Below are 16,401 nucleotides of genomic sequence, written 5' to 3' on the forward strand. Positions count from 1 at the left end.
ACCATTCGGAACTTGGACTTTCACATGGGTGTTAAATCGGCTGAGATGCAAAATGGGTCTCAGGTCTCCTGTCCTTTTTGGCACCAAAAAGAATCTGGACTCCCTAATAAGATCTGGTCTGAGGGGACATGTTGGATGGCTCCTTTTTCTTCCAGCTTTGAAACCAGTGAAGCTGCGGAACCCCTTTGACTGGGTGGAACATCCAGGATTTTCTTGGAGGGGGGAGTTGACGAGAAGGGAAGGATATATCCTCCGGAAATTTGTAGAACCCATTGGTCCTGGGTGATACCTTGCCAGGCCTCCGGGTATAGCAAGATGCAACCCCCGACTGGCTCCGGAAATGCAGTCGGGCCTCCCCATCAGTAGCGGTGGTAGGGAGAACCACAAAAGGAATCTGTCTCCCGAGTTACGACGGCCTTTTCTGCCCCTAAGGCAGCGTCTACCCGAATAACCACCCCTCCCCTGTCTCTGGAGGGGAACTCACCTTGTGCATTGGGAAAAACCTCAGATTTCTTGAACCACATCTGCCCACTCCTCTGGGCCTTGGGATAAGGCCTAGAGCGAAGGGGAAAAGGGACTCCTACGGCAGACAGTTTTTCCCTCTTGCTCGCAGCTAGTGAGAGTTTCACCTTGGTTCCGAACAAAGAGGAACCATCAAACGGGGCATTGGTGAATGTAGACCTAAAGGCCTCCACGAAACAACAAAGGCGCATCCAGGCATGTCTCCTAAGAGCAACTCCTGAACTTGCTGCCCTACTCGCTCCCTCAGCTGTGTGACAGATCAACCTCATGGGAGGTGTTCGCAATAGAATAGAGGGTAGACATCTGAGCATTGACTGAGCCTCCACCTCAGAAACTTTACTCAGAGCATCTCAAAGCGCCTTTAGGAGCTCTCTGGAGCAGTGTAAAATATGATAAGTAATTCATTGACCGCAAGATAAAGGCCACTGAAGAAAACATGCGCTTCCCGTACCAGTCCATAGTCCTAGACTCCTTGTTAGGGGGATGGATGGTGGAAGAAGTCTCAGCCAATTCCTTCTTGGTGGCTGCTGCCACCACCATAGCATCTACAGGGAATCAGTTGGATAGAAAGTCTTTATCGAAGGGGCAGACAAAAATTTACTGGGTCTCCTGGGGACTGGTTCCACAGAGTCACGGGTTTCCCACACCCTTCGACAAACCAGATCCAGAAGCTCGAAGGGTGGAGACACCCAGGAGGCAGAGGGCTGAGCACCAAAGGCCTTCAGGAACACAGACTCCTCTTCGGAGGAGGCTTTGGATGGCCAGTCACCTCTGCTTCAAAATCTCTAGGATGTCAGAGAAATCCTCGGAGAAGGACTTATGGGACCCCTCAGATTCCTCAAAGTCCATCTCTGACGTGAGACTTATCTTGGGAATCTATGTGCTTCCTCTTGCACATTCTCTTTCTGGGTGGCTCCTCAGGCAAAAACTGAAGGGCCCTCAGAAATATGGTGACCACTCTTGGGGGTACCTTGAGGCCTTGGGGCTCCACTGTCGAGAGGGCGATCAGACCAGCACCGGTGCTGCAAGGGACAGTGACCGAACCATATGCCGCTGACTACCTGGCCAGCGTGCTCTGCATGGCCTCGAAAGCTGATCCACCCGGGTCTGAAAGTCAACCAGCCATGGAAGACCTTTAATCAGAAGGGACCAGGTCCGAAGCTGATACAGGAGTCAGGCTTCCCCGCACTAAAGCACCGAGAGGGAGACTAGGAGTAGAGAGGTGCCCTGAAGCCTACTCCTCTGGTCCGACAGAGGAATCCAGAGTCCTGAACCCAGTGGACGGCATTGACGTCGGAACAGATAAGCCAGGACGGGCTGTCTGAACCGACCTAGGGACATCAAATGGAGCTGAGCACTCCAGCTCCGAAAGCTGAGATGTGTTCAGAGGAGCAAGTATAGACGTAGGTAGAGGGACCGGCTCCGGAGAAGACTGGGTCGGAGCCGTAAACAATTTAGCCAGTACCAAGAAGTCTCTGCACCACTCTATCCACATCCGATAAGTTCCTGAAGGATTTAGAGGATAGGGAAGGAGACAGAGACCTCCTCTCTGAAGGAGACCTGCAAGGAGGAGATACCGGCCTAATGCTAGGCGACTGGCTCCGAACAGGCTCAGAGAGAACAGGAGCCGAAGCAGGTTCCACAGAAACTGACACTTCCTGCGGCCCCGAAGACAATGGAGTAGAGATGTCCTCTAAGATTTAACTGTTACCTCCGGCGGCTCTAAGAATACTGATGGAGCCAGGGATCGCTTTTTAGCCTTAGATTTAGCTTTAGATGGAGAAGACAAAGCTGGAAGCACTCTCCAAACGCTCCTCGAAGGAGGGTTTCAGAAGTCCTTTCAAAATCAGTTTGTTCTTCCTTTCCTGAACACCACACGGGCTAAAAGCATGACAAAAAAAGTACAGTTTTGTACCTACCATAAATGTAGATGTTAAGAGTGCGCATACAGCTGCAGTCATCACACTTGGGGTTATCTGCCATCCGGCGGGTCCTCGGTCGAATTCCAAAGTCTAGGTCCGGCATTGGTTGTTGCTACTTCCGACGTCAGTGCGGCAGGGGGTATAAAAGGCAGCAGACGCCATTTTCTTCAGTTTTTCTTGCCCCAGATGTCAGGTGCCCCCAGAAAGGAAGGTAAAACATGATGTTATGCAAACATACATAAGTAGATAAATCAAAACAGTAGTGGCAAGCAAATACACCATAAAGGAATACCCCAAATAGGTTGTATGATAAAGGTATTTGGCATAAGCCCTGTCCTAAGAGGGGATGGAGGGAGGGCAACCTGGACTGCAGCTGTATGCTCACTCTAACATCTACATTTATGGTAGGTACAAAACTGTACTATGTTCATCGTGTACACAGCTACAGTCATCACACTTGGGTAGAATCCCAAAGCTAAGTAAGGGTGGCTGGTACTAAGCGGAATTAGGAAGGGCTAGAATGCCCTGCAGGACTGCTGTGGCAAAGCCTGCTCTGTGCACTGAACTCCAAGTTGCTGCTTCCAAAGTGTCCTTGGTAGGGACCACCCTGAGGAAAGCTGCTGAGGTAGCTGTAGCCCTGGTGGAGTGGGATCTGATGTTTACAGGCACGGATTTTCCATGAAATGAACAATAGCGTATGCAGTGTGCTATCCATTTTGAAATAGTCTGTTTTGAAATAGCCTTTCCTTGAGCACCTGTAGCATTGAACACAGAGCTGCTCAGATTCTCTGAATGACTTTGTTCTGTCCAAGTAATAACGAAGTGGCCTGTGAATGTCCAAGGAATGTAGAAGCGCCTCTCCTTTGTTCTGTGGATTTGGATAAAAGTTAGGTAAAATGGTCTGATTCAAAGCCACACTGGCTACTACCTTTGGCATGAAGGTAGGGTTGGTTCGTAAGGAAACCCTGTCCTGATGGAAAATGATGAATGGTTGCACAGCCCATGAGGGCCTGTAGCTCCGAAACCCTACGTACTGAAGTAATAGCCAGAAGGAAGGCAGTTTTCCATGACAAGTATTGTAGCTCTGCTGTAGCAGCCAGCTCAAAAGGAGGCAGTGTCAGCGTCTCCAATACGAAGTTGAGGTCCCAAGCTGGAGGCTTCCGTGGGGGTTGTATATTTTTTGCCCCTCTGAGGAACTGCCTTAAGAGGATGTGAGAATAGAGGATCCGTATTGTACTGTGCTGAAATGGCTGAAGCGTGGATCTTGATGGAAGAGAAGGAAAGGCCATTAACATCTCAGCTAGGTACTGTAAAATCTGAGGTATATTTATTACCCAAGGATTCTGACCCTCAGCTTGATTCCAGGAACAAAATAGTTTCCATTTGGCGGAGTAGATTTTTCTAGTAGAGGGTCTCCTGGCCTCCAAGATGACATCCTGTACCTCCTTGGAGAGGAGAGTCTGTTGGCAAATTAAGGTATTCTCCATGCAGCTAGATTTAGAGTTCTGAGCTGGCTGTGAAGGGCCTTGTAATTGTGCTGGGACAAGAGGAACTTGTGGAAGGATCCATGGTGGTGAGTATGACAGGCTCTTTAGGAGAGGATACCAGTGCTGTTGTGGCCAGTCTGGAGCAATGAGAATCATTTGTGGCCTCTCTGCTCTGATTTTTAAATAGGACTTTAACCAGTAGAGGTAGAGGTGGGAAGGCATAGACTGTCAATGTTGTCCAATTGAAAGCGAGCGAGTCCACTTTCCAGGCCTGTGGATGATGGGTCCTTGAGCAGAATTTCTCCAACTGGCAATTTCTGTGGATAGCAAATAGATCTATGTCTGGCTGTCCCCATGCCAGAGTTATCTTTGAGAAGACTTGAGGATGCAGCTTCCATTAGTGTGGGTCTGTCATATTTCTGCTTAAGTTGTCCGCCAGTGTGTTTCTTCCTGGCAGGAATTGTGCCTGTAGTTGAATTTGTAATTCCAGTGCTGTGTTCCACAGGGTCATGGCTTGTCTGCACAGGGGGTATGAATGCGTTCCCCCCTGTTTATGTACCACATGGCTGTGGTGTTGTCTGTCCTTAATAGCTGGCCTGAATGCAGTAGGTCTTTGAAGGTCATAAGAGCATTTTGCACGGCTAGCATCTCCTTTCGGTTGATGAGTAGGTGCATCTCTTTTTGGGACCATTTTCCCTGAATACACTGACCTGCCATGTGTGCTCCCCAGGCATAGTCCGAGGCGTCTGTTGTGATTAGAGTTGCTTGTGGTAAGCAGAAAGGAAGACCCATGTTTCTTTGGCATGCTTGAACCCACCACAAAAATTCCTTTTGAAGGCATGGAATGAGTGGTATAATTGTTTCCAAGCTGTGGCTGTGTTGACACCATCAGTTTTTTTAGGTACCATCGTAGTTTCCTCATATGCAACTTTGCAAATGGTATGAGTAGGATACAAGATGCCATGAACCCCAGAGCCTGCAGGATTTTCCTTGCAGTTAGCCTGGTTAAAGTTGCCATTCTGTTGAAGTATTGAGAGTTGCCCTTGTTTGTCTGGCGTGAGGTAGGCCATCTGGGTCGCTGTGTTTAAGCTGGCACCCAGGAAAATTATCTGTTGAGAAGGTATTAGTTTTGATTTCTTTTTGTTCACTGTGTACCCCAGGCAGTTTAACAGTTTTATTACAAACGCCAGATGTTGCAACAGAATGTTCTTGCTATCTGCTTGGATCAGGCAGTCGTCCAGATATGGGTAGATTTGGATTCCTCGTTGTCTGCAGAAGGCAATTACTGATGCCAGGCATTTCGTAAACTCTGGGCGCAGTAGGTAAGCCAAAGGGCAATGCAGAGAATTGGCAAGGAGTTGAACCTGCAAGAAATCTGAGGTATCTTCTGCAATCTTGTCTGATAGGGACATGCAGATGTGCCTCCTTGAGGTCCAACGTTACCAGCCAAGACTCCTTGCCCAGCATGGGAAGAAGCTGCTGTAATGTGAACATCTTGAATTTTGGTACCTCTAGATATGTGTTTAGAATAGATGGGTCTAAGATGGGTCTCTAATCTTTGTCCTTCCTTGGTACCAGAAATAGCCTTGAATAAAAACCTTGACCTTGTTCTTTTGGAGGGAACTCTTGTATTGCCGTCATATCCATGAGCGCGGTAATTTGCCTTTGTGCCTCTGCCCATTGATGTTGTGGCAGGTTTGGCATGCCTCATTTTTGGAAGGGTGTGAAAGTGGAACCTATAGCCTCTGTCTAATATCCAGAATCCATTTGTCCTTTGTAACAATGTGCCAGTTTTTTGAAAATAAGACCAGTTTTCCGCCCAAAGGTGCTGCCATTATAGCTTTGCTTGGCAGGCATAGGGGAAAGTCATTGCGTCTGTTTACTAAAGGACTGTGGTCTTTCTCCACCTCTTGGGGCTGGTGTTTGCCACTGTCTAGCTTTGTACGATCCTTGAGGTTGTCCTCTACCCCTTGGGCGTCTGTATTTGCTCCTTCGGGGTCTGTCCGTGGCTGGAAAGGACCAATTTTTTGAAGGCCAGTTTCTGCTGAAGCATGGAGGCTGCACCTGCAAGAAATCTTAAACTGTTTGCATAGATTTCGCTTTTTCCTCCATTTTCTTTAGTACCTCCTCAGCTTTAACACCGAATACATCTTTTTGTAGTGGTGCATCCAATAACTTTGCTTTGACATGATCTGGTAAAGTTTGCTCTTTGAGCCAAGCATATCTACGTATGAAAGACCCAGTGACAGCAGCTCTACATGAGGCCTCTAAAGCATCAAAACCACACTGCAAAGTATGTTTCCCCACTTGTTCTGCTCCATGCAACAAATCCTGCAACTCTTTCAAATCTGGTTGTTCTGTTTGCGTCATTTTGCTTTTCAGCTGAGATAGCAAGAACTGTTGGTATTGTAACATATGAAATTGACAGTTTAATGCCCTCATGGTTAAAGTGGCTGATGTATACACCTTTTCCCCCACCTTTCTAATGCTCTGGAATCTCTCTGAAGGTAAAGGGTTTTTAGCAGTAGAGGCCTTAATTCCCTTGGGACCCTGTGAAATTGTTTCTGGGTCAGCAGTATGGCTTTTATAAAGGAACTGGTGAGAATCAGGAACCCGGTAATATCGGTCTGGTTTAACAGGGGCTGGAGGTAATGAGTCTGGATTAAGACTGGCTTCTGCGTACACATCCAAAATATCCAAGAGCCTATGCTGAGGAAGCAGTAGAAATTCCCTGAGCCTTTTCTTGGAATCTGAGTAATCCTGGCCTTCCTAGTGAAAGTGCTCTCTAAATGTATGCAGGGTTTCCCCAAGAGTAGTCCTTGGGGGGCGAGGGAATAGACTCCTCAGCATCAGAGTCTTCAAATGGGGAATAGGAGTAATACTGGTCCTCAGAATGGTCTGAGGTAATAGAAGCCTAGTCTGAAGAAAGGTAGTCTTCCCCCAACCTGGGTCGTTTGTCTGAGAGTAATCAAATCCTCACCCATTTTAAGCATCTGTTTCTTAGGCATGGGGCCTTGAGAGGGGGTCTGAGGACCCTGTTTAATTTTCACTGCAGCTTTAGATTTATTGAACAATTTAATAGAGGAGGTGGTAGGCCTGAAAACGCCTTCAGAAGTGGCAGGCCGCTAAATTTACTGTTTCCCTGCCAAAAGTGGCATCTGTATCTGCAGAGGGAATGGAGACCGAAGATCCTGCGACTTCAGGTAATGAAGTCTCCGGTAAAGTAGTTTCATCGGTAGTCAGGGGCTGCGTAGGTGCCTCGCTGAGAACCGGTAGTCGGCCTAAGCGTGATTTCAGTACTCTGAGCAGGCCTCTGATGTCTGTCCTTATCCTTGCGTTTTTTTGCCCAAAACTGGCATTGGTGCGTCCGACGACATGATACAATTACATTTTTTGCCAAAATAATGAAGGGCGAACTCAGCCGGGCGCTTAATAGTGCGCTTGTTAAACCTAGCACAAAAATCGGCAGGCAGAGACTTCATGGCCTGGCCCTAAGCAAGGTATACAGCAAGTGAAAATCCTTATGCGGTATTTGCTTCCCACAAGAAATGCAATTATTAAAGTCTGACATCGGTCTGAGGCAAGAAAAGTTTCCACAACGGGGTACTTAGCTTTAAAGACTACTTCGGCTAAAATGCTATTCATAAATCTCAGGAGCTGACAGACCGGCACTTGCGAACTGCTTCGGGCACCGCGCAGCAAGACAGACTGAAGAAAATGGCGTCTGCTGTCTTTTATACCCCTGCCGCACTGACATCAGGGAAGAAGCGACGACAACAGACACCGGACCTAGACTTTGGAATTCGGCGACAGAGGACACGCCTGACGGGAGATAACCCCAAGTGTGATGACTGCAGGTGCACGATGAACATCTACACTATTCCTGTAGGTGAATTGCTCCCAGACAGTACACCCAGAGTGCCCATCAATGATAAACATCTTATAACTGCACTCCGTGCACTTGTTACAGCCCGAGGGCTTATGCGCCTTAGTATCTTTAGACTGTCACTACAAAAACTGAGTCACTAACCCAACAACCAGACCAACAGTCTGCCACAAGCGCGGGAACAGAACAGACAGTATACCACAAAGACCTCCAACTTAAATGGTCCTAGAACACAAGGTAGAGGGAGAACTAGTTACTTCAAAGTAAATGGTCTTAGCCCAAGGGAAGTTAAATTAGCACACAAAGGTAAGCGAGGGGACAGACTAGGTCCACTAACTGAAACGGGCCTAGCCTGTTGGAAACAGCTAGTGGGATACCAAAAAACACACCAAGACAAAAAAAAAAAAAAACTTTTCCACGAACACAGATCAAAGATAGAACACAAATAACTATGAACATTTTTTTGCAAAAACTTCTGCTATAAAGATGAAAGGAATACTTAGCCACAGCCAAGAGCGAGACCACCTCCAAGCTACACGAGTGACAAGAGATCTGGGGCTAGAGAGCAGTGCAGCATGGGATACCATCTTATCCCAGCCAGTTGAAAGACTTCGAGCTAAAGTACGGCAGAGTCTGAGCAGAATACAGGTAAGAATGTAGGAGAGACTGGACTACTTAACATCAATACATCCACAAAAGACATCTCAGCAACAGAAAAGATGGAAAACATCCAGTACCTTCAAATGAGGAGCAAAGCTCTTAAAAAAAAAAAAGAAAAAAAAAAAAAAGCACAAATGTCACCAATCCATGCTTGCAATAACTAAAGCTCAACTTAAAATGTAGCCTGGGGCCATTACAATCCAACTGAATGTTATGCTGGAAAAAACATTCACAATGGAGGACATACAAGGTGTGTATATGTAAGCCTACATTCTGACAGAAAATTCATTAAGTAGATGCTACATCCCCAATGGGTAAATCTTAGACTTGCTCTCTCCTTTAAGTGCGCAGTTCACATTACAAATTTAACCTATTAAAAATGCATTTACTAACACTTTGTATACATAATTCAAAAACATGTACTTTGTCAAAATTATTTATTACCATATCAAACGTGTAGGTCTTCCTTCCTGCTTTGTCAGTCATGCCTCCTGTGCGTACACCAACTTCTTTTCTTGAGGATTCACATTCTACTACACAGTGAGAATTCGACTTCCTTTCCATTGCATTAAAAGGCCTAGAAAAGTGAAAAGATGTTAAATGAAGACAAGTATCAGATATACTTTTCCTAAGTGTTTCACAAATTAACATAATGGATGCCCTACATTTCACTAATGAAGATCAGTTCTAAAAGGCAAATTCAATAAAAACAGCAACTTGCATATTCGCTGACCCTACCAGACAGTTATATAAACGTGCACCAAACCCTTTGCCTCTTTAAAAGGCCCTCTGTAGCAGACTGAAATCTATTACCCATGTGCCTTCTGAATGCACTGGACAAACTTCTAACACTGGCAACGCAACAATCCTTTGATCCATATACTCCATGCAACTAAACTGAAGGACAAAATCTATACCTGAACTAAGTTAACCCCCACTTGTGCCTTACTCAAGTTTTTTTGCTCCCTCAAGGCCTGCTTAGACATCAAGCCTCCCCTCATGAGACTTGGCCCAATCATCCCCACACTTTGGATGTACCCAGTACACATTAATGCCAAAAGGACAGTTATCAAAAGCCATGGATTTTTTCCCTCCAGGCACACCCAATAGATATATAGAATGAGAGAAATAAGAGCATCCGTAAAGTCAGTCAACTAACCCTACCCCTGATAGTGCCATGCACACCTGCATTACTGGTAAGAAAATCAATACATTCACGTCTGCTTCTGGGCTCTCCCTTAGATATTGGAAAAACAGGATACCATCATTGGCTTAGGAAGCTGCAATACACCCCCCCCCCCACTACAGGTACCTGCCTTCCCTGCCCTTGGGCTTTCACCCTTATACTGATGCAGAAAGGGCGGCAGTTCAGGGACCCCACAGTCCTTTCAAGATTTGTGAGCAATAACTGCTCATTTTCCATCTTCACCCTCGGGCTATTCCTGCACCCAAGACACAACTCTAAATTAGGTAGTCTGGGTTGCAGCCAGGGCTTTATCCCCTGGGTCAGAGGGAGGAAAGCTGTAATTTGGAAGAAAAACAAGAAGTAAAACAGTTATGGAAACATCTACTTTTGATAATTCTATTGCAATGAAACATGCAGTGTTGAGTACAAAAACAATGCCCAGGACAATGAGAAATTAGCACATTAAACAGCATACTATCTCCAGATGTACTCCATTCTCACTGCAAAAAATAAGGGTGAATTTGGGCACAAGATGACTACATGAACACCTGGGATGGAGTTGGAAGAACAGATTAAACCAAAAAGAGAAGTACTGAACGGTGAAAACAGCCACAGACTCAAGCATAGAAAAATCCATTACTCCTTGGTGATGAAAAACAAAATTCTGACATTCAAAACACATTGGAAACGAGAAAAAGATGAGTCAACAAAAACTTTCAAATGTGTTGAGGGGACACACTCAAAATTGAGATTAAGGATAATTCTTGACTGTACAAAAATGTATGCACTTGCTTAACTGTCCATCTCTGTTCTCCATTTTCATTTTTCCTCAACTAATGGTTCCGATGCAATCCTCAAATCAGAGTTACGCTATCTCATGGCCTCAAAAAAGCAATCTTTCCCTACCCATAATGCACCAACCCCTAACATTTTTCAGATCTTGTTTGCTGCTTGACAAGACGACTATACTGATATGCCATAACTGGAATTAATACAAAGGACAGATGTCCTTGAAGCCTCTCATTCCTCCATAAGTCAGTCATTAAAAACAGTGGAGGTTGGGGAGTGGGGAGTTTAGAACAAAAATGGACAACTTAGATGGAACATTATGGGGAGAGTACTCCGCTTCTTTAGTTGAGGAATGAATGAAAATTGGTAACTTCAGATAATGGGAGAGTCCCCAGCTACCAAAATCTTGGGTGGATAGGATATCCCAGAGTACAGTTGAGAAAGAGGCTGCTCTTGCCCTCAAAAACAGATTCACTTTGTAACAATAAGATCTGGTTGAGAGCCTTTAAAGGCTTTGGTAAGGGGAAATTCAATTATAAATGAAAAGCAATCTGTCAACCATCTAGCTAGAGAGTTACCTTTGCACATACTAAAATTGGGTGAAACAGTTACGAAGGAAATAAACAGTTTATCTGTATTTCTAATCTGTTTTGTTCAGTGTAGGTAGAAACGTAATGGTCTATGAACATCCAACAAGTGTAGCATATATTCTTTATTTGCAAAGAAAACTAGCAAGTTAATAGATTAGCTGATGTTAGATTCTGACACCACCTTAGGAAGGAAGTGTTGGTACGTAACTTAACCCTATCCTTATGAAATCAAATATGGAGATTTAGAAGATTATGCTTGAAATTCTTCTAGATGTAATTGCCACTAGACAGACTTTTCCAGGTCAGGAATTTAAAAATCACATTTAGCTGCCAGTTCAAAGGGAGAATGAATTAAGGTTTAATACCAAATTAAATTCTATGGTGGTGTGAAGTCTAAGGGGGTTTTAGCAAGAGTACGGCTCAAACAGGCTACAGTTTAGAGGAAGCAAGTGAAGAATTTTGAAATCCTGCATGAAAGTTAGACTGCTGTAAATCAGACTAGCACTTTCATTATATAAACTCACCAAAAATTGCAGGGCAGATTGGAGCAGAGAAAGGGTCCATCTGGTTCTGTTCAGCCCAAACAAATCTTGGACCATGTACTCCTGTAGAGGTTCCTAGTAGGGGATTTATGGGAAGCCGAAAGTATGGAACGGACAGGTGAAGAGAGCTTTTGGGAAGTCCAAGTGCCTCCTTTTGTACTTCACTGGACCATATCACTGAGGAAATATCAAGAGATTAGGATACCCTGCAGGGTGGTTCAGATGCTTTGAGCTGGCTGTCCCTGTGAGGTAGAATGTTTATGGGTCATAGTGCAAAATCAGAGATATAGGGGGTAGATCTGAGGGGGCAGAATCCATCTGACCTGTCAGAGCAGAAACACTCAGGACCTCAAAGGCAGTTTTAATCCAGGAAAAAAAAGCAGCAGTCTCGAGAAAGTAAGTTTCTGGACCATCAACTCCTTCTGCGCAAGAACACACTTTAGGTGAAGTTGCAGCCAAGCTGTTCAGTACAAAAGGCTCGAGAGGAACAGACTGCTCTGAAAACCTTGGAGTAGACTCCAACCTCCAAGATCCAAAACGGAAGGCTTGGGCTGAGAATCAGCCAGCTTCAAGCATGTTGAAGCCAATGTACTCAAAGCAGTATTCGATCATAAGACGTTGCTTTCTTCGGATTCATACCAGACACAAATACTCTGCTGCGAGCACTAAGACAACAGGTTGGATTAGAGAAGCTGTAATGGGTGGAGTGGTAAATCAGATTCATGACCTAAAGAGGTAGGAGCCTTAAGAACATCCATCTGAAATTCAGCAGTGAATTTCCTTATCACCTCCACATCTGATTCTGGGAGGAACTGTAAGGGGTGGTGATTTGGAGAGCCTCTTTAGAAAAGGCACCCTGCTAGAAGTACCCCTGGTAAATGTTTCAGATCATAGGGTGTAGGATCTGAACAGGCTTGATAGAACCAGATGGTCAGATTCTGAGCGATTTCAGATACGTGCGATTTCAAATATGGAATCTCTTTAGGCTCAGAGGAAGACAAGGTAGAAGACTCAAAGTCTACACCTTTTTGTAGGGTCTCTAGCTTTATGTTTAGGACACTGAACCCAGCAATAGCTTCAGAGAAGGAAGTTGGCAGCAAGTCTTTCAAAATCAATTTTTCCTGTCACAGTGCTACTGGGTTGAATCCAAGACAGATATTACAATCCTGTTGCAAATGATCCGTACTCAAGTAATAGAAACACTGTGGGCATCACAGTAAGGTAACTTATATCCACACTTATTGCACTTTTTAAAATCCTGAAGGACCTTTTTTCAGACATTCTGAAAGACAACCAACACCATTATGTACTTAATGTTTCATCTGTGTTGTCCGTTTTCATTTATCCTCAACCTATGGGTCCAGATCTGATTTGGCTAATTCCACTAGCTCATGGCCTCTAACTCTAGAGCTCTTTCCCTACCAATAACGCACGAATACTAATACAACTCAGATCTTGTTTGCAGCTTAAAAAGAAGACAATAAAGGGAATGACTAAGTTAACTACGTCATTTATATTGACCTCAATGAAGCTCATTCCTCCATAAACTAATTTTGAAAGTATGGAGGAGAATACAATGTCTGGACCTAAACACAAAAAGCAGAACTTTCCTTTAAGCCTCTTGCTCCTCCAGAAGTCAGACATCAAAAAAGATGGGGGGAATGGTGAGTGGGGAGTTCAGAATAAATGAAAAGGGACAGCACAGATAAGAAATTATGGCAAGTACATCACTATCTGATGCTGTCAATTTTCTTTCGGCAGATGTCATCCATTGTCACACATTCACCTAGGGTTCTTCACAGCAGGGAAAAATTTGCTTCCGTCTAGTTTGTAGGATGTGTCAAATGTTCGGAGAGTCTTGGAATGCCTGAAAAATCTAAGGCATCAGCATCACTACCAAAACACTGATATGCAAGTTGATTCTTTGGAGCCACATGTATTGTTAATGCTTTTCCCATAAATATGATCTCTGCACGTAACGTGCAAAGTGTTCATGAGTACCATGGTCTTGCAGAGGAAAGATGAAAGGAGAACCCTGTAAAAATTTGTAAGCAAGTCTATGAGGAAAGAAAAAAAGTTTGCATACCTGGATTATTTTTATTCTGAAAAGGATTGAGAAAGCATTGACCCATGAGATGTTAGCATCCATTTAATAATTATGTGGAGTCTTTGGAATCTTTGCCACTAACCGTAATGTCAATACCTGCAGAATCAATTGGGCTGATTATTGTACTGCAAATTATTTTGCTGACTTGCTTCTGGATTGACTGCAAGTATGGAGAGAGACAGAAAGGACGAGAAAAAAAAAAGACTACCATAGAAATTCTGTTGAACACTTAAAAATTAGGTGAGCATCCTGTGGGCTGTGGATAGACCAAGCAAAAAACTCAGATGGAAAGGGTTCCAGTTAGAAGCAGTAGTCTTTTCTTGGACAGTCTACCCTTTTTATATGTGACACTAAACATTCTAAAGTACTATGGTACAACCAAACAGTACTTGTTCAAGAAAGGACAGGACAAGTGAGATTTGAATATACGGAACACAGTGTGACGAACTGACTTGTTCAAGACAAACCCACAGTGGCCTCCATTCCCATGTACTCCCAGAGGTCAAGCTCCCGATTACAAATAGTTTAGTGGGATCTTTTGGATAATTCTCTGAACTCAATAGCCAAAGACTAGAATGCAAAGATAAGAAACCATTACTTTGTTGTAGTGTTAGACAATGCTTTTCAAATGCGTTCAAAAGTCCTGTTGAGGAAAAAAATCTATAAACCCTCGGTTTGTGGGCCAGGGCATCATCTTTTCCTGGACTAAAATACTAAGATTTCTTGAAACACTAACTGCAGATGGGATGTTCTCATCTCTATCATGAGAGAGTCTTGCATAGTGAAGGGAACCAGAAAGATCTTTTTTTTTTTTGGGGGGGGGGGGGTCATCCAACAAAGAATTGAACGTTCAGCCTCAGGGAAACCTACATTAAAGAGATATAGACATTCTAAACCAGGCCACTCTGCAAATAAGGTCAGTTCAGCAAGCTTATATCTAACACTGCTGAGGCATAACCACCTTACAAACCTGTCCAGCATGCCATACTCTGTCAGACACAGTGGAACAGAGCTCCGCTAGTTGCCCCCTTTCTTAATAGTAGCCACTACTCATAGTATGCAAGTTACAGTCCTGTGCAGCCTACAAGATACCATTTGGATCCCAGTCCTGCACAGTATCCATATCACCCTGACCACACCCTTACAAAAAGAGTAGAGGGAAAAGGAAGGAAGAGAGATGCTAAGACATGACTTAGGCTGCGATAAAGTCCAATTAGATGTTTAGGTCGTTCACTTACAAGTAGTTCGACAATTGGGATTCTGTTATTTGATTAAAAGTTGTGACCCATTTAAAAACCCAATAAGAGGACATTAGGCTAAACAGAACAGCATTAGAGCAACGATCAAGTTTTAGTACTGCCAAGTTCACACAGCAAACTGATAGAGATCAACTGAACACATGCGCAGTGGAGTCACTTAAAAACTTAATCCCTACTGTAGAACACTATGTACCAGGCTAAGGGCTTGCACAAGTATATAAATACTGAGCACATGAGTGACTGTCATTTTGTAGTAAGCTGTTGACATGAATGCATGTATGTATGCAAGGTTTGTCAATTTCATATTTTATGCTGCTATCCATCCTGATGAGTTTGTACATATGAAAGCATCAAAGACACAATAACCCACCTGCTTGTCATCTGTGTTGGACAGGGACAAGAGATATGGTGTCAGAAGTATGACCAAAACATCTTGTTGCCATAAAGAGTTAAAGTTTCTTCTGAAGTAAGAGGCGCACCCAGTTGGTATTGGAGGAAAACACGAGTGGATCATCCCTACTGCACATACAATTTGCAAAACAGGTCATAAATTTCAGATGTTAAAAAGTACAGTTTTGTACCTACCATAACTGTAGATGTTAGAGTACTAATACAGCTGCAGTCATAACAGATGGGTTCTCCTGCCGTCAGGCGGGTCCTCGGTCGGCCAAATACCAAAGTCTAGGTCCAGCGTCGGTTGTAGTCGCTTCCTCCCCGTCAGAGCGACAGGGGTATAAAGGAACCAGCAGACGCCATTTTCTAAAGTTTTTCTTGCCCCAGTTGTCAGGTGCCCCCAGAAGGAAGGCAATACACAAGTTTGTGTAATAATGCAGTGCAATATAATCAAAATACAGTAGATGCAAGCAAATACATCATAAAAGAGTACCCCAATCAGGATGTATGAGGATGTGCTAGCCTATAGGCCTGTCCCAAGAAGGGAAGGAGGGAGGGAAACCTGGACTGCAGCTGTATTAGCACTAACATCTACATTTATGGTAGGTACAAAACTGTACTAAGTTCATCGTGCATACAGCTGCAGTCATAACAGATGGGTAGAATCCCAAAGCTAAGAAAGGGGTGGTAGGCACTAGGTGGAACTAGGAGGAGCCAAAATGCCCTGCAAGACTGCAGTGGCAAAGCCTGCTCTAGATTTGGAGTATAATGGTAGGTTGTAGTGCTTGGAGAAGGTATGCACAGAACTCCAAGTGGCTGCTTCCAAAATATCCTTGGTAGGAACTCCTCTGAGGAAGGATGCAGAGGTGGCTGTTGCCCTGGTGGAATGAGTTCTAATGCCTGTAGGTACAGCTTTGCCATGAAAGGAATAGCAAAAGTGCACACAGTGAGCTATCCATTTAGAGATTGTGAGATTGGCTTTCCTTGAGCTCCTACTGCATAGGCCACAAAGAGCTGTTCTGATTTTCTGAAAGGCTTTGTTCTGTCCAAATAATAAC

At 44.3% G+C, this 16,401-nt stretch overlaps 1 protein-coding gene across 1 annotated transcript in view; it reads right to left on the bottom strand.

Moving 5' to 3' along the window:
* The window catches only part of KIF11 (kinesin family member 11), a 1,847,788-nt gene that overhangs the window by 1,656,941 nt on the left and 174,446 nt on the right, over positions 1-16,401 (bottom strand). The window contains exon 3 of the mRNA XM_044055639.1: positions 8,922-9,054. Within this exon, the coding sequence (XP_043911574.1) occupies positions 8,922-9,054 (133 nt within the window). The remainder of the gene's footprint in view (positions 1-8,921; positions 9,055-16,401) is intronic.

Source organism: Protopterus annectens, chromosome 14.part0 (genome assembly GCF_019279795.1).
Source record: "Protopterus annectens isolate FY-2018-M chromosome 14.part0, PAN1.0, whole genome shotgun sequence".
NCBI classification, from domain to species: Eukaryota; Metazoa; Chordata; order Ceratodontiformes; family Protopteridae; genus Protopterus; species Protopterus annectens.